The 18,645-nt window shown below is 42.2% G+C and overlaps 1 protein-coding gene across 5 annotated transcripts in view; it reads left to right on the top strand.

Moving 5' to 3' along the window:
- tanc1b (tetratricopeptide repeat, ankyrin repeat and coiled-coil containing 1b) overlaps positions 1-18,645 on the top strand; it is a 126,763-nt gene that overhangs the window by 5,475 nt on the left and 102,643 nt on the right. For all 5 annotated transcript variants that reach the window (XM_061691679.1, XM_061691681.1, XM_061691680.1 and 2 more), the window contains exon 2: positions 9,925-10,017. In XM_061691679.1, the coding sequence (XP_061547663.1) occupies positions 9,957-10,017 (61 nt within the window). In that variant the 5' untranslated portion in view covers positions 9,925-9,956. The remainder of the gene's footprint in view (positions 1-9,924; positions 10,018-18,645) is intronic.

An 18,645-nucleotide genomic window follows, 5' to 3' on the forward strand; every position in this document is an offset into this window, starting at 1 on the left:
GACAACTGAAGTGATACTTTATTATACAATCGCTTTTACTCAACGTGCCACGCCGCAGCTTTGTAATGGAAGAGCAAGCAGCTCAGCCATAGATGGCCGTGCTGCACGAAGCCGAGCAGCGCGAAGCGGGCGACGGGGCTCGAAACGCTATGCTTACTGGACGGCTCGAGGAGCAGCTGTCTTCGTGCCGTCCGAGCAGAGCATAATCTGCAGTCGGCTAAAAGGGTTGTCACCCGTGTTTAACGTTAATTATCTCCACACAGCTGACATGGCTCCTACCCGGAAGGTACACGTCAGTCTGATGATGTGGTATTGGTTGTGTAGTGTTGGTGTATTACGAGTATGAGTACTGTGCAGAGTATATCCCTAGTATAAAATGTAACCCCAACTTAAAAATATATTTCTTAAACAAGTATTTTCATTTGGCTGGGACATATCACATGGTTCTACTACTGCCTTAGAGTAATGCAACTTTTTTGATTTACGAAAAAATACAGTTAGTTACACTAAAGGGCTATACTGACATTACGTATCACATCCGCATTGGTCTGTATCAGTGATTCCTGTCCACCTGAGGCCCCTTATTACTAAAGCCTCGCAAGACGTAGAGTGACGTTCCCTCTGAGATCAGCACGAGTGTGTGACGCTGTAGATGCAAACACAAAGTGGAGGAATGGAGCAGCACAATGTGAAATTGCATGGCCCGAGCACGCACATATTTGTGGCGGGAGGACAAAAAAAAAAGTAGCCGTAAAACAATACTCGGGAATGTGAGTCTGTAAGTGCAAATGTTGGGACGCTTGTACTCAGTTTCACACTTCTTAAACCTCTCATAAAGCTTCCCAACTCGTTTTAACATGCCTATTTATAGGCAAGTGAATGCAGAAGATAAGTCATTATGAGGACAACACAGTGATCTAGTGGTTATCCGCTTTGCAGTTCTGAGGTTTTGGGTTTGAATGTCGTCCAAAGCCAGCAAGCAAATTTTGTTCATTTGAAAGACAGGTATTATATGTAGCAGTGTGATAAGATTTCCCAAAAATGACAGTCTGTCAAAATGCCGTTGGGATGGCCACTTCAACCTGAGTACGATGCACGAAGAATTCAGAAAATCAGATGATGGGTTCTGAAAAAAATAATTAAATTTGTTCAGGAATTTTTTTTTCCCTTTTTGAGGAACATTTTTATGTGATATCCCCCTATAGAAAATCTGGTCAAGAAAACACCTTTAAATTTGAATAAAACAGTAAACCCCTCGAGCATTTCATTTTGCTACTCGGGGAACCCCTTCTCTGATTGGCTGACAAGTTTCTGTTAAAAATATCCACCAATAAGCTTGTACAGACCAAAATTCTCAGGGGTTCTTCAAGTTTAGACATCATAATTACCGTGACGTTTCAAACAGCTTCTCTGCCCTAAAAACCTAAATGCCCTAAAAACTTAAATAGCACAAATGCAACATTATTAGTGAGTAGAGCAGTGTGGGTGGTAGAATAGGTCAGGTCAATTGTTTTTCGTGCGTTTATTTATTATGGAGGATTTTAGAAGTGTTTTGAAGTGCCCATTCAATGTTTTATAGACAATTCCACAAAGATAGGCAAAAACCTCCTATGTCCAAATTTTGCCAATTTAATATTTTTTTTCACAAATCGATACCATTGGTAAGTACGTGGGTAGGCTTATGTTGTTTTTGCACATTTTTGACCAATATAACCTGTTGAAAATGGCTTTCTTTCTTTGACCATGCAATGTTAATGGATCATAATGGCTCAACACACTGTTTTTTTGTTTTGTTTTCCTGAAAAGCGATGGCTTTGGACATGTACGTTTTCCGCCTGATGCCTGAGAAATACCTGTATTTAACCAATTTTGCTCCATAATATACTGTTGTCATGTCATTGTTATGCTTGACTGACAATTCCAAGCATTTCAGGATTTTTTTTCTCTTTCCCCTCCAGAGAAACTTTCTGTCGCTTCTAAAGGCAACTTGTTAATATTTCACCCTTCATCAAATACAAAGCTTCCCAGGAGGCAAATGTTTAGCTGAGTCCAGAAAGCAGTTTCACATTACTTTTTTATTTATTTGAGCTCCTGGTGTTCATTAGCGCATAAATAGCTCACAGGGTTGTTAATAGAGGGATAGTGAGACAATTAATGGGGATAGCATCGCTTAATAAGTGAGATTCCCATAAGGTTGAAGATTTCTGAAGAGTTGCTTCTGTCAAGTGCAGTTGTTGTGGGAAGAGTTCTGGGTCGTTTGACATGAGAAAAACGGGCTTGCGAGACTCCCTTACCACTTTACATTATCCATAAATATACATTACACTAAGATCTGCCAAGCCGACATCATGTACTTTATTGCCCGTGGCTGGCTTAGTTTGAATTCCATCCTTGTGACACATGAAATATGATTTTTATGTGGAAAAGCATGCACAATGTCCTGGCTCTTTTAATTTCAGGTTTAGTCACTTTAAGGAGCCTGAGCTGTTACTGTAAGTACTGAGAACCCTGTAAAACATGCCTTGACATTTTGGAGGGTAACCATCATGGGACTGAAGTAAATTGCCTTTCACATACCGTCATGCCTGACAGGCATGAAGCTACGTATCAATCATGCCGCAAACCATCAAGGACAGGAAGCGTCATTCGCTTTCTGATACTATTCTAATGACTGGCTCAAACCTGTTATCCGCAGTAAGAAACCACCTGGCTTTGCCGCCAGGCACTACTTCGAATGCACCTGCATAGTCGGATCTCACGAGATGCTACAAATGCTACAATTCAATCCAATTTATAGAGAAGAAACTACACTGAGCACAAATATACAGTAAAAGCAACACTTTTGTTTTTGTTCCTGTTTTTCACGAGCTGAACTAGAATATTTAGAATTTTTCTATGTACAATAAAAGACCAATTTCTCCCAAATATTGATCACAATTCTGTTCAAGTCTGTATTATTGAGCACTTCTCCTTTGCCGAGATAACCCATCAAATGGAGTGAAATGGTATATTTTAAAGTGGCCTTTTATTGCGGGCAGCCAAAGGCACACCTGGCAATAATCATGCAGTCTAATCAGCAGCTTGAGGTCGATGTATTATCTTGGCAAAGGAGAAGAGCTCACTAATACAGATTTAGACCAATTTGTGAAAAAATATTTGCGCGAAATAGGCCTTTTGTGAAGAAAAAGTAAAGGTCAGCTCATCAAAATGAGAGTTAAAAAAACAATAGTGTTGCATTTATGCTTTTGTTCAGTATTATATGCCCTAACAGCTTTGGAATTCTGGCAAAATAACGTTTTGTTTTGTGTGGCATGTCTGTTTGTAGTGTATGTTGTTGCAGACACTTGCCATTTTTTGTGGAATGTGTCACCACGGGGTTTGTCAAAGAGTGCAGTATCTTGTCTTGTATCTAACAACGTAGACCATGTGATGCCAGTCTAGTGTTTCATTTGTTGGCACATTTGTGTACATTTTCGTTCCAATATCTTCCTCTGTCTTGTTCCTGGTATAGCAGCAATCAGCTTGTCATCTGTCTTGAATAAAGAAGCTTATTTCCGTTACAACCACATCATAGTACGTCTTCACATGTCAAAAATGTGATGACTTTTATGTACTCCTTCCACAGTCGAATGACAGCTCTGCTTTTTGTCCATGTGTTTTCACACGTTGTGGGTCAAAATCGATCGCAATGAAAAATAAGTCGTTCCTGCGCAGCGCCAGAGTGGAATTGATCGTCTGAGCCACATTTTGCAACGCTAGTTGCAGGAAAGACAAATGTCAAGTTTAGGGCCTTTCTGCCTGCCATGTCTTGTGTTTCCTACTAAATTATTGTGAGGGCATGTTGACATGTACTTGTGCAATATCCTGTGCAGTTGCAGAAGTACAGGTAGTGCTCCAAAGAATTGTTTTATGATGTTTGAGTTAAGGGCAGTACTGGCTTTTGGTTAGCATGTCTGCCTCATAGTTGAGAGGTTCAGAGTTCGACTATCAGCATGTTCTACCTTTACCTGCTTGTGTGGGTTTTCTCCGGATACTCTGGCTTCCACCAACATTCCGAAAACATGCATATTAGGTTAATTAAAGACTCAAAATGAGTCAGCTCATGATGTCAGTCATTAGGCCAGGCCCCTTAGAGGCACATTTAATCCACAAATAGCCCGTAGGTGTGAATGTGAGTGTGAATGGTTGTTTGTTTGTATGACCAGTTCAGGGTGTACGCCGCCTCCTGCCCGATGATAGCTGGGATAGGCTCCAGCACTCCCGTGACCCTTGTGAGGATAAGCGGCTCAGAAAATGGATGGATGGATGGATAATACATTACATACGGAAATTACAATTTATAAAAACACTTCTTTGCCTTCTCTTTTATTATGTTTGACTACTATTTTGTACAATGCAGTGTTATTTTTCGTGATGAAAAAATCGTGGTTGTTTCTTGGGAGCTGGAACGGATTAAAGGCATTTTAATTAATTTCAATAGGGAAAATTGATTTGACATGCGAGTCAATTGAGTCACAAGCTTGGTCACAGAACAAACAAAACTTATAAGTCAATGTATCCCAGTTATCACTGTAACATATTTCTGGAGTGTAGCAAGTAAAACCTTATCTTCATTCATTAGAGAGCTGAGGTATTTGGAGGAAGTAGGAAGGTGGGTCTGGGAAGGATGCACTTGAGCTAGACCGGTAGGCCTGTGACATAAAAATGTCTGCCCTTTGTTCTTTCCCTTCCTCTCACGCTAGCGTGAATAGTAACATTTGCTTACAATGGCCGATGTTAAGACGGAGCTGTCCTTCATACCTGCGCCCTCCACTTCCTCCATTAATGCCTGTGTTAGTTAACGGGCCATTGTTTACGGTCCGCCGCAGCACACAAGCCAGCAGCCTTTTTCCTGCGCTCCGTGAATAGACCATCAAAGAATGACTGTGCTTCCCACAGGCTTAACTCGTAGTGGTCGGTTCAGCGCAGAGTATGACGGCACGAGCGTCTGATCCGGCCCAGAGCTGACCTCCCCGTGGCCCTTAGCGTGACGGTCCAGCATCCTCCCTGTGGCAGCAAACTTGGGCATAAAACCTGTAATTACAGATGAAAGTGCTATTATTAATTTTAGCAGCGGAATTTTAGTTTTAGCTTTTATTTAGTTTGGGAATGGCTTCAAGGCTTTAGTACTGAGCCTGCTTTTCAATGACGTTTGGTTAGGCTCGTGTATGATGAATTGGCAATATCTATCCATTGATAGTGTTTGTCCTCATTAGGCTCATGAAGCTCCAATGAAGAAGACATATTTTCATAACTGTATGGACACAATAATTAGAATGTAATCCATTCATAGCCAATCACATATTATCAGTTGGAACCTTACATTTCACTACAGGGCTCTAAACACTCAAATAAAGGGATCCCCAATCTCCAGGTGTAGACCGGTACCGGACCAGAGACTGAACAAAAATATTGTATTGCAGTTGTTTTAAATGAATTGGCATTAGTTCTTTGAGGTCAAACTGCCTTCGAGGTTGGGAAGGTGTCTGAATTGCATTGGATGAGTATGTCGAAGGGTGAGGACGAGCGAGTTTAACGGGAGAGAGGAGCGTTTGTGTGGGTGTGGAAGGCAGAAGGCTGAATGGACAGTGCGTTGAATGTTTTTTTTTTTTTTTTTTGGCATGGTTATAGCTGACAGTAATGTTTATTGTCTCAAAAAAGAGGTCGTTGATCGGCCACCGCTTATCCACTTTTCATTGATTGGGAAGTTGCTACAATATTTTATTGATCATCAGAGTATGAAATAATTTTGAAAATAAAATAAGTTAAAAACAAAAACAAATGTGCTGTTCAAAAAAAGGGAACAGGTCAAATAATGACACAAAAGAGTCAGCAACTACCAAGAAAAAGAAAGTTGTATTTAAAAGACACTATTGGGACTGCTACTTAAGGTAGGAGTCCCGAAACCCCTACCTTACTACTTAAGGTAGGGGTTTATTGGTAGTTGACTCATATGCACCAAATGGCTCGCAAATGAGGCACTAAATCCATCAAAACTGCTTTGGCACATGGAGCCCAAGTACCCGACATTTAAAGACAAGCCTTTGGAGTTTTTTTTTTTTTTTTTTTTGAAAGAGAAAAGATGGGACTGGCTTGTTGGAGAAAAGCAAGAGCTCACTAAATACTGCAACTACATTCAGTGCAATGGTGCATTGTATTCTTAATAAATTGTTGTTTGTTTCTATGCTGGTCTATCTAAATATGTCCTTATGTGAAAACCGGTCCGTGGTGTCAAAATGGTTGGGGGGGGGGAATCCTGTTGGCTGCGTCATGTTAAAGATGATCCGGGCTTCGGCTTGTTCGCTGTTGTCTTCCGCCTAACAGGATGAAGCATGTTTATACATGAACCGCTTTCCCACCAGAGGCACCTGGGACAAACAATTGTCTACATATATATGCGGCTCTTAACCACCCTTGGTTTCCTATTTATTCTCTCTAAGAAAACGCTTCCATTGGGCTGTAGTTTGTGACATTTTTTGTTATTGTGTTCTTTTTAAGGAGTTGTTCAGTGCAGTTGTTTCAAAAATCACCAGTGTGCAGTCATCTTTAATATCCTTAACATCACATACTGTATAGTCCCCCTATTACATTTCTCTTTGGTATGGAACTGCAGTTGTTTCCCTGCTCACACAGAGCAAATGTAAATATTGAGGGTCCAGTCAGGCACAGTGTCCACAAAGCATTGTGAATGTGGTATTCTCACTGCTTTGTTGTAATATCAGAAGGCCCCCTCAAAGGCCTTGCGCACCTGCGGTTAAAGTTTGACAGCATACCACGTAGCCCAAGGCCCCTTTCTTAGTAAACTTTTTTTTAAAAAGAACAAAGTTGTAGCTGCGTTACACCTTCAGCATTGTAATTTCTGATGTTGATTGTGGCCTCTTTTTGTACAATAAGTGTAGTAGTTGTGCAATACATCACTCATTTACTCAGATAGCTTGTTTGATGTTTTTAGATTCTATGTAAAGTAGCACACAGCAACGGTTTAACCGACACACTCAACTGGTTTCTTACACATTTAGCTACAGTATGTAGATACGGAAATAGTCCTCAGGTCTTATAGGCCTAATATGCACCTTTCACCATATGGCCTTATAGCAAAAATTTCATAGGCTTATACAAAGCTAAAAAAATATATATATATTTCTTCTCTTAACACCCCTTATTGAGGATAATCCTGTTGGGAGAAAAAGAACATCTTTTGATACTTGCAAGGTATGTTTAGATCTAGGGCTGTTAAGATTAATTGAATAACTCAAATAATTGAGTTATTCAATTATTATAAAAAGGTCAAAGCAAATCTCTGCCTCGAAGCTTCGCTGGGATTATTTTTAGAAATGGACTAATGTTGCAGCAGTCACACGCACCACTCTATGTAGAAATACTGGAAGTTGATGCGATGGTGGCGAGCTAGGAGGAAAAACTATGTCTGGAATCATTTCACACGAAACAAGGAAGATACAGTCCAATGTGTACCATAGTCGCATATCTGCGTTCGCCAACACAAGGTAATGTATCAATGTTGACTAATTTGATATAGCCTACCATCACTAGTTGGAACCTATTGTAATGCCCTTACAAGTGGTCAAGGATAGACAAAGCTGCCAGTGCATTTTTAATCGCTTCATTAAGCAAATGCAAAACGTAAGCAAAACAAACAGGTAGTAAGCACATTCAAACACGAGCTACCGATGGCCACAACTTACTCGCCACAAGTCGCTCAACACGCAGCCAGCCAACCCTACACTCTCATTCGCTGATGCCTACGTCACTCAAGAATGCTAGGCCCCCGCCTTTTAAAGTCACACATACTACAGTAGACCATGAGAATGGCGACCCCAAGTGGACCAAAACCTGCACCTCACATGCACATTATTGTGCTTAATAATATAAAAATAAGATTTTCTTCGATCGCTCCATTAATCAGAGGGATAAAAATATTCAATAGTTACAATACTACTTAGATACCAAATGCTACAACAAGCCCAAGAAAAAGCAAAAAAAAAAAAGAAGCCAGACTTGATTGGGCGTGTTTTGTTTCTTATTTTGATGGTAGGAACAGCCTAATACCACTTTAATGAAGCCGCGCCTTATGAGATGAATGGCATTATAATCATGGAGATTTACTGTTGCTGGTGGTAACAGAAAGTGCATTTTCAAAACGAGAGCGGTTTTATTTCTACAAGTTCTCTAAGCTCTTTACTTAAACTGAACTTGGCCTGGTTGAGTAGACAAGTCAGAGCTGTGATAGCCCTACGCATACCCAAATGTCAGTCAGAGCAGTGTTTCAGCTGACATCATCAAGGACAGAAAGAGATGATGGATTGAGAGGCTCTCCCACAGCAACCTTAAGCTGGGTTTGTGCAGTTGAGAATGCCCGGACTTTTTTATGTTTTGTTTGTAAAAAGCAAGGCCTTATTTGGAGGGAGACGTTCATTTTTCTTCACTGGAATCACTCCTCGGCTTCTATTAATACAACAGGGGACACTAGGCTAGGTTGCTTAAGAGCCACATCACTATTGTTTAGGCTGATGTTTAGTTAAGCATTTATTTACTGCTTTCCAATTCTGTGAGACTATTACTCACGTTTAATGCCATCTCAAATGGCCAGGTTTAGTCATACAGCGTCAATTACACGTGGAATTCGGGGCATTTGATTGTTGTCCTCCTCAGTGAGATAACACCACGTGCTCTTTTTCTGTATACGTGTTAGAGCATTCTTTCCATGTAGTCTTGCACTGTTGACCTGCGGAATTCGGAATGCTGTGGGAAAATTACCAGGCCGTTGCCAGCTTAACTGTATCCAATGGCGATATGCACTATTTTGGTTAAAAGGTCCTGTGTTTGAATAACATCTGATTTGTTTGTGTTTTAAATACCTTTTTCCCACAATTAATCCCAATTAGAAAATAGTGGGAGTTGAACTGCTGCTATCATAACACCTGCATTAACTGCACAGACAAGTAACATTTTGACATTCCTAACTGCCATACAAGTGTAAAAATAAAATAGTAAAAATAAAGTACCCATTATATAATAAAAGTAAACAGACTACAGATGAGCCAAATTATGAGCTTTTTGATATACAAGCGGCGGCACGGTGGACGACTCGTTACAGCGTCTGCCTCACAGTTCTGAGGACCTGGGTTCAATCCCCGGCCCCGCCTGTGTGGAGTTTGGAAGTTTCTCCCCGTGCCTGCGTGGGCTTTCTCCGGGCACTCCGGTTTCCTCCCACATCCCAAAAACATGCATGGTAGGTTAATTGAAGACTCTAAATTGCCCGTAGGTGTGAATGTGATTGCGGATGGTTGTTTGGTTGTATGTGCCCTGCGATTGGCTGGCAACCACTTCAGGGTGTACCCCGCCTCTCGCCCGAAGATAGCTGGGATAGGCTCCAGCACTCCCGCGACCCTTGTGAGGATAAGCGGCTCAGAAAATGGATGGATGGATGGATGATATACAAGCCGTCGTTCTGACAGTTTTGTGCTTCGCCCTGTGAGCAAAACCTTTTGAAACCAGAGCCGTATTGTGATAGTGAACTCAACTCAACTCGCTTCACAACAAGTAGCAGTTGCAGAGGACTAGCGATAGGACTACCATCGCTATGCTCTGCCACAATTAGGCCATTTACAGTTCTGTGGTTTTTATCACACATTTCCTCTTTGCCACCCCTGATCTGTGGTGGCATCACAAAAAAAGCCCCAAAAAAACATAACACACTTGAGGAGTTAATGATGCCTTGAGAGATAATGGTGAAATCTCGCATGATGTCATGCATGAAGGTGGTTTCATTACTAAATTGTGTGTAATTTACCATCAAATTTGGAACTACAAATTGTACGACTTTAACGGCATTCAGCTTCATCTTCTCTCTTCCTTTTCTTCAAGGTCTCTTCAGAGAGGACTCCAGGAGTGTTGCCATGTTCAAGGCAGTATTGAAAAAGAACAGAGATGGGGGCAAGGTGAGCAGGAAGGATTCAGGTATGTAGAAGATGAGGAGGTAGAAGACGGAAATGTACTTCTGAGACTTGAACACTAACCTGCATACTTTAGCTGATCATACTGTCTGGTATTAGACAGCGTGATAAACAATGCTGAAGCCGGGTACAAACATAATTTTGCTCTATAGTTACGGATAACCTGTATTTGCTGAAGTTTTTTTGTTGTGTGTAGATGCTAAAGAACCACAATAAACAAACCAATCAATCGGAATACGAGTCTGTGTTCTCTTAACCGGAGCACACCCTTCTGTTCCTTGCCACTCTACAATAGAACTAGCTGGAGACATCATACGCAATTTTGTGATCCTCTCTGTTATAACGCCTCCAGCCAAATCTATGTGACAAGCGTACTGCATCACCCACTTATTTTGGTGTTTAACAACTACATGTCGTGATAGCTTAGCGAGCTATCCAAGCATCCACAATCCATTCACATATGGTGGCGTAACTCGTATGGCGTTGCCTCCCAGTTTTAGTTGCACTTGGTTTTTCACAGCGGCTGTGAGATAGGCGTGCATGGAGTCACAGATCAACAGGGACGGTGACGTGTGGAAAAAAACATCCGGTCTCTTTACGTACACCTCCCTCAGCCACTCTCTCATTTTCTCCTCGTCCATCCAGCCCTTTTGATTGGCCTTAAAGATGACTTCGGCTGGAAACTTTTTTTTAGGCGGCGTCTTCTTCTTAAAAATCACTATAGGTGGCAGTTTCTGTCCATTACCATGGCAACCAAGCACAACAGTAAAAGCCGACTTCTCGTGCCCCGTTGTGCGCATCGCTACAGTGCTAGTCCCCTTCTTCTCTACAGTGTGGTTCACCGGGATGTCGAAAGTGAACGAAAGTGAGGGGCACCTCGTCCATGTTGGTGATGTGGTTGGGCTGGATGTGTTTGTCGGCAATCTTTTTACTGCAGTAGGAGCGGAAGATGGCCAGCTTTTCCTTGTAATCCGTCGGAAGTTGCTGTGCCACGGTAGTCCTTGGATGGATAGATGGAGCCAGTTTAATAAAACGAAAGCACCAAGACGGACCTCCTTGAAAATGTTCGATTTTCATTTCTTCTGCAAGCGTTATTGCCCTCAGTCGAATGGTGACTGTAGAGACGCTTCTGCGGGCGGTTCTTTGCTCATTAATCCATTGCTCGAGTTGGTCTTCCAACTCGGGCCACCTCGCCTTGTTTCTGCGAAAACTCAGCTTCGTCTTCTTGACTTGGCGAAGCTCGTTTTCCTGCTTCCTCCACTTGCAAACCATGGATTCGTTGATCTTGAATTCTCTCGCGGCTGCTCGATTCCTATGTTCCTCCGCGTAACTGACAGCTTGCAGTTTAAACTGTGCTTCGTAAGCGTGTCTCTTCGTAGGTGCCATTTTCGGGGGTCCTTAGCCAAACCAATGTTGTTTTGTACAATGCACATACCGGCGCTATATACCTACTGGAGGCGTGCCTTGAGCGTCCTCCTTCACGCGCACTATTCCCCCTTTACGTCCGCATGCTGTACTCAGTCACATCCGCCTTTCCTCTATATAAGCAGCGTGTCGGCAGGAAATGCTCCCAGTCAGTCAAGCGGAGCGCTCATCGAAGTCACACAACAACATTTACAGATTTTGGGACTCGGTGCACACATAAGGCGCGCCGCATTATAAGGTGCCCCGTCCATTTTGGAGAAAATTTAAGAATTTTAAGTGCTCCTTATGGTCGTGAAAATACGGTACTTTGATTCAGTCTGCAACTGTGTCCCACATTACAAGGTTGAGGCAATAAACATATTAAAATAACAAATATTGAAGCCATAATTTCTTAATTGTTATGATTATAGAGTAATGATTATATTGTGTAATTGAACAGTATGCCGAATTATTTTTATCCTATTACATAATATACTGCAATAACTGTCCCACGGTAATGTTCTTGATGTAATTTTGAAAATATGGAAATTTAGACAAATTGTTCTGGAAGTGAATTTATCTGCAGTCATAGCCATAAATGCAATAGTACTAATAATGGGCATAATAATTACTCTTGGTGTTTCCAGTTTTGCCCTTTGGCTCCTCATTTTCAGTTTTCGGTTTCGGCTAAGATTTAGCATTTTGGTGCATCGCTAATATTAAACGTTTGATGTTTAAAATTGATAGCTTGACTGTTTTCCGAGCATATCATGGAGCAAAATTTACTCTTAACACACCCCACACCACAGAATAATCACTCAGGATAATCTTTTCAAGACATTTGATAAGCTTGCCTTATACTAAAAGGGGGGATTGGTTTTTAATTTCACCCGATTATCGGTATATGTGTACATGGTTTAAGTAATTTCAAACCTGCCCTTTTTGGTAAATATTGTAAACGGAACTATATCACTAGTGAACCAATCAGAAAGTTGATATGACCTCACAAAAGTTCAACAAAATCTTTAAATGAAAGTATAGATTAGATTAGAATATAGATTTTTTGCCCCATTAGCTTTTTTGAGCCACACCAGGACTCTTAACTGTGTTATGAATTGAAATCTAAGCAGCCTGTGACAGTTTAATCTGTTCATCAATTCAGGTTGGTTTATGTTGAACAGTGAGGCAGAACAGCAGGACTGTATTCCTGCTGAGAAGAAGCAGTATAAAAAGCAGCCTTTATCGCGCACATGTTTTGGTAAATATTCCAAAATGCATCGTTTTTTTACTTTCAGTTCAGAGCCGGACATTTTTACTCTTTTTATATATTAGACTGCTACTAAAGAAACAGCCTTGCCTTATGTGTCATAGCAGATGTTTTCTTTCCTTGGATACATGACAACATGAGTTGAAATGACTCACTGTGAGTGAACAGTTGTTTTCTCGTCCTCTGCTTAGATAGTGTTCAATAGTGACAATTTCTGCTTGGACTGCATTTACGTGCCTAGGCTTGCATCAATCACCACCCCAGGACAACTTTTACCGCCTGGTTTCCCCCTGCTTTGTACAGAAGATACAGCAAGTCTTACAGTTCTGTTGTCTCAGTGCTCTAGTGAGTTGTTGTACTCCTCAACAGTTAACACCAGACTTGATTTATCCTTGCTTGTTGTATCTAATTGTCGCATGCGGCCACACACACGAAGAACGAGAGCTGCAGTTTTATGGCTCCTTTATCCCAGCCTCATTCTTTCAGTTGGAGACCATTCGTCATGCCCCACCGACCCTGTCTGACTTTCTCATGCTGGGACAATAAAACGGGGTGACTCCTCTTGATTGTTTAGGGCTCTCGAGACAGATGAGAGGTCACCTCAGAGACACTCTGTCCCTCTGGTAGCCCTGCATGATGGCCTCATTCACAACACTAGGGTCTATTCTTAATCTTAGGGCGTTAATTTTTTTTAATGGGCAGTCATGTGGGTCACTTCCTGTAAAACAGATAAGACAGTTAAACTGTACAGTAATAGCATGCAGTAAACGCGAGTTATCTCGAGACATCTTTTGATTATGCCACAGAAATTAGTTTGATTAGTTTTTAAAACAACCGGCACGGTGGACGACTGGTTAGCACATCTGCCTCACAGTCCTGGGGCCCCGCCTGTGTGGAGTTTGCATATTCTCCCCGTCCGTGCCTGGGTGGGTTTTCTCCGGGCACTCCTGTTTCCTCCCACATCCCAAAAACATGCATGGTATGTTGATTGAAGACTCTAAATTTCCCATAGGTGTGAATGTGAGTCCGAATGGTTGTTTGTTTCTATGTGCCCTCCGATTGGCTGGTGACCGGTTCAGGATGTACCCCGCTTGCCGCCCGAAGATAGCTGGGATAGGCACCGGCAGCCCGCGACCCAAGTGAGGATAAGCGGTAAAGAAGATGGATGGATGGATAGTTTTTAAAACATTAAACACCAGATCTCTATAGTAGGTCACACATCTTCATATTCAGTCCGTTTTGGAAGTCTTTGTCTCTCCGTTCTCTGTGAAAAGACTCGGAAGGCTGTGTTCACATTTGTTTGGTACTTTGGTCAAGACTAAAATAAATATCCTAAGCACATGCATATTGAACAGCATTTGTGACTGAATAACTTCTAAAATGTATTTTTAAAATTGCTAGGAGTTCCATTGCAGGCAGACCCATCATAGTATTCGGTCCACACATCATTCTCCTGAGTTGAAGTGACGCAAATTGCTGCTGTTTGTTTGCAAGCATCCATCTTCAAATGGTCTCAGTCCGCTTCTTTGATGCGAACGAGGGTTTGGATTATAGTGTTCACACTTGCACCAGAGATTTTTTTTAACCATACTCTATTTTATATTCTCGATTAGTTCAGCTTGATTGGCCAAGTGTGAACACAGGAACTGAACTCTGTTGCAGACCAACCGGTCCTAGACCAAGAGGTGGGCTCTGTCAAAAGAACTCTGGTGTGGTTTGGTTGTTATGAGAAAGCTACTTCGATCTGAACTGGCAAATGAACAAATTAGGTTTGTCCCTCAGTGGCATAATGGTGATGTACAGTAACTACAGGTAATGTATAAATAGATTAGCCAGTTGAATTACAGAAACCCTCTTCAGATCAAGCATATACAGTATGTGCTTTCCATATACTTGTCAAAATTGCTTAGATTTTTTACCGTGGACCAAGTTTATAAACCCATCAACTTTGGACTAGAGAAATTAAACTCCAGGCGTGGTAGGTATATTCAGGTCCTTCTTGGAGCCTGCAATTATGTCAGTAAAACCTGTTTCTGAAGTTTGTCCTGATTAAATATGTCCTTTCATCTTGCAGACATTTTATTTGCCCATTAAGGTTAGAATGAAACACTCCTTGAAGAAGAATAATAACAGTCGTGCATCAGCATACGTGGCCCCTGACATGGTGGCTATTGACTGGAGACAACTTAAAAGCGGTCAAGGAAACTTGGTTCCCATTCCAGATACCAATGCAGTCATTAGCTTTCCTTTGGGATCACCACATTGCCAATACCACAAAAACACAGCTAGCTAATTTGGTCTCTCCTCCTAGATTCCTCCTTTCCTCCGTGATCTACTCCCTCACTGGATTGCCCTTTAGATTCCCTTCTAAGTACTTTTTTTATGGTGTCCCATGGTGGAAGTGGGATGCTGGTTTGGTGGGGCCTGTTGCCTTTGATGGAAACATGTACGAGGACACATTCGTCTGCAAGGATATTGGGCCTGGAAATAGTTGTAAGTGAATTTATAGCTGGAATCTTATTAACTGACCATTATGACTTAATAGTAAACTTTACATAGAAAATACACTTATTTCCACAGCGTAATTTGACTCCCCATTTGCATTTCTACCAGAAAAAGCAGGTACTACCAGGTCTAATACCTCGCTAGCCTGGCATCAATGTGTGCCAAGTCGATCCCAGAATGGCGCTCTTGTATTGGTGACCACTGCTGGACGCTCATTGGTCGAGTAGATTCGACATTGCCGCCTCATTGTAACATTTTAGGATACACAGGACACAAATGGACAATGACTAAGTTACAATATTATATTATATCTCCGGGCACTACGGTTTCCTCCCACATCCCAAAAACATGCATGATAGGTTAATTGACGACTCTAAATTGCCCGTAGGTGTGAATGTGAGTGCGAATGGTTGTTTGTTTGTATGTGCCCTGCGATTGGCTGGCATCCAGTTCAGGGTGTACCCCGCCTCCTGCCCGATGATAGCTGGGATAGGCTCCAGCACGCCCACGACCCTAGTGAGGAGAAGCAGCTCAGAAAATGGATGGGTGGATATTACGGTTTACCCTCCTCCCATCTGCCGTCCTACAACAGCCGTGTTTTCATAGTCGAGTAATCAGACGAGTATGTTCCAATGTACACACCATCATCCAAATTCAACGGAATCTTAACCAACCATGGATTTCCCAGTGAGTCACTGATGGTGTAGTGGTACAGTCGTCTGACTTTGGTGCAGGCAGCGTGGGTTCAGTTCCCACTCAGTGACGTTGTGAATGTGAGTGCGAATGGTTGTCCGTGTCTATATGTGCCCTGCGACTGACTGGTGACCAGTTCAGGGTGTAGTCCGCCTTTCGTCCTAAGTCAGCTGGGATAGGCTCCAGCGTCCCACGACCCTAACCAGGATAAGCGGTGTTGAAAATGGATGGATGGATGGATTTCCCAGTGGTTTAACTCACTTATGTATTGCTCGGTCCCAGAAGTTAGCTTTCCTGGACACCGCAGTGCGTGAAAACATAAAATTAAAAGGAGAAAGAGACTTGTTAAAGAAAGAGATCCAGGAACTAAAAATTAACTGGCTTACAAAGATTTGCTGTCTCTGATAAGGTCATTCGCTTCTATTAGGTAAGTTGGAGAAAAGCTACCCAGAATGTTAAACAGCCCTACATTATTAACAGTAACCCTAACCCTCAACTGGCAGGCAAACTAAACCAACTAGAATAGCTTGATAAACCACATCCTGGGCATTTTAAACCCAAGTTATTTTGCGAACCCGATAAAAGAACAATAAAAGATTATTTTAAAAACTATATATGGCATGGGTCCTTGAAAAGTGAAGACAGTTTGCAATTTAGGTATTTTAGCAAAAAACATGAAGTCGACGCACATGATTTGCCTTTGCGGGCCACATAAAATTATGTGGTGGCCCCCAGGCCTTGAGTTTGACACCTGTGACATACACGGACGATGTACATCTGTGATGGATAGTTTGAGCAAATTCTGTAAACATAGCATTTAGAATATTGCAATTGTTCAAAACTGGAAAAGACAGAGCAGCTCTTCCTCAATGCGGGAGATTTTGTGCAACGAGACCATTGGTCTTCTTCCCATGGCCAAGACCCAAATGCTGAGAAGTAAATACTGGAGACCCTCATTGTCTTCCATTGTTGTTGTTGTTGTCTCATTTCAACTGATAATTCAATGCAGGTTGGTTTTCACAGTTTGAAGTGGAAAACCGACTGGCCCAAACTGAGGTGAGTAGAGTAGCGCTGAGCCACTGTGCAGTGGAAAAGTGCCATATGTGGAGGCGTGAGTGCGGCTTAGGCCATGGAAAACCCCATAAAATGTTGCTGATGATCCAGGAATTTTCTATTTATCATTGCAGGAGTTCAGATTCCACCAGAAACGATGTTCATCTATCCTTTTTGGGGGGATTTGGAAGTCAGTTTGATATGCTCTGTAGCACCACTTACAGGATTAGAGTGTAACAGTATTGAACGCAATGTATGGCTTTTCAAATTACGAGGAGGGAAGTATTTATCTGGCATTGATGTAGGTCTTCAAATTTATGAGTTTCTTCGTAGTTTTAATCGTTTTTGGACTGCCCGACCATGTCCTTGAATCCTGGATCTTGGTGATCTGAAATACTGTCCCAAAAACTTGGAACATAGAAAGATGTTTTGCCAAGATCAGACTACACTAATGTAGTCAGATTTGGACCCGACAGACATGTCCGAGACAAACGTTCATCACTGTCGTGGTTTATCGTTTGAGTCATGAGTCCTCGAATAAGCGTCGTTACCCTCACGTTACCTGACTTAACCTCATGTAGTGTGACATCATCGATTGCCGATCAGGACCACGACACATTATTTTTTTTTTTCCTCATAGTGTGACATGTTCTACGTGGTCCTGCGATTGTTCCTAGACAAACGCCCGTGATTCCTTGACCCATGCCCTCTCGCTCTCTTTTCTGCCGGGAGCGCGACTGCTGGAACCGCCTTTTGTTCCTGCAGAGTCAAGCCCTGGTAAACCCCGTGGTTCCCGTACTTGTGTCCCACGGTCCTGCATGCCCACAAACTCTTTCCCTGCTGCCTGGGCCAGGTTTTAGGTTCACTGACTGTGTGGTAATGCATTAAAGTGGCCTCCACCTTGAGCTTTGCATTCGATGATTTAATTGCTTCAGACAGCTGCCATACAGTTGTCTCTGTTGTGTGGATCACAGTGTTTATCCCACATTGCCATGCATCCTTTGAGACCATTGAGTTTCAGCTGTTTATCCCTCGTACACATACACATACAGCAGTTGTCATGACACCTCTCAGTTTATCTGGCAGGCTGGAGACAGAAGCTACACATGCACCTGTGTGAGGGGTAGCAGTACTGAGGAAGGAGAATTTTCAGCCCTTCTCCCCTGCTGTGGTTTCAGAGTACCACCGGTGTACTTTAAACTGCTTTGCACATTTACAGTGACATAATCACATTAGTCAACAGCTGTAATAGACAATTTAAATGTCCCTTTTGATGACAGTTCTTTGGGCACCAGAAATCTTTCTTCTCGGGTATTTTTTCTGTTCTCAAACGCAGCACAAATTGCAGATGGGGCCGCCTTGCTTTCATCATCCCATGGTCTTGGACGGCAGGGGGTGACTTTTCTGTTTAAGCAAGACATTTAATGAGGGCCAACTGAGGATAAGCACAGCGAGACAAGAATGTGAAATTAGTTCGCTGCTTTTACTGACTTTTTATGTCTTGTAATGTCATTTTTAATGGGCCAGTGGCTGATTTGGAACAACCTCATCTGGAGTTCCGAAATAAGGTGAAAGATGAAGGGAATATTTATAATGTGTATACGCCAAGCACAAGTCCCTTGAATGTGTGTGTGTGAGACCAAGTGAGGGGGGCCATTAAGCACAGCAATGTGTTGCCTCAGCTGTGACTGGTACTTGTGCTGTCTCAAC

The sequence above is a fragment of the Phycodurus eques genome, chromosome 12, assembly GCF_024500275.1.
Source record: "Phycodurus eques isolate BA_2022a chromosome 12, UOR_Pequ_1.1, whole genome shotgun sequence".
NCBI lineage: Eukaryota > Metazoa > Chordata > Actinopteri > Syngnathiformes > Syngnathidae > Phycodurus > Phycodurus eques.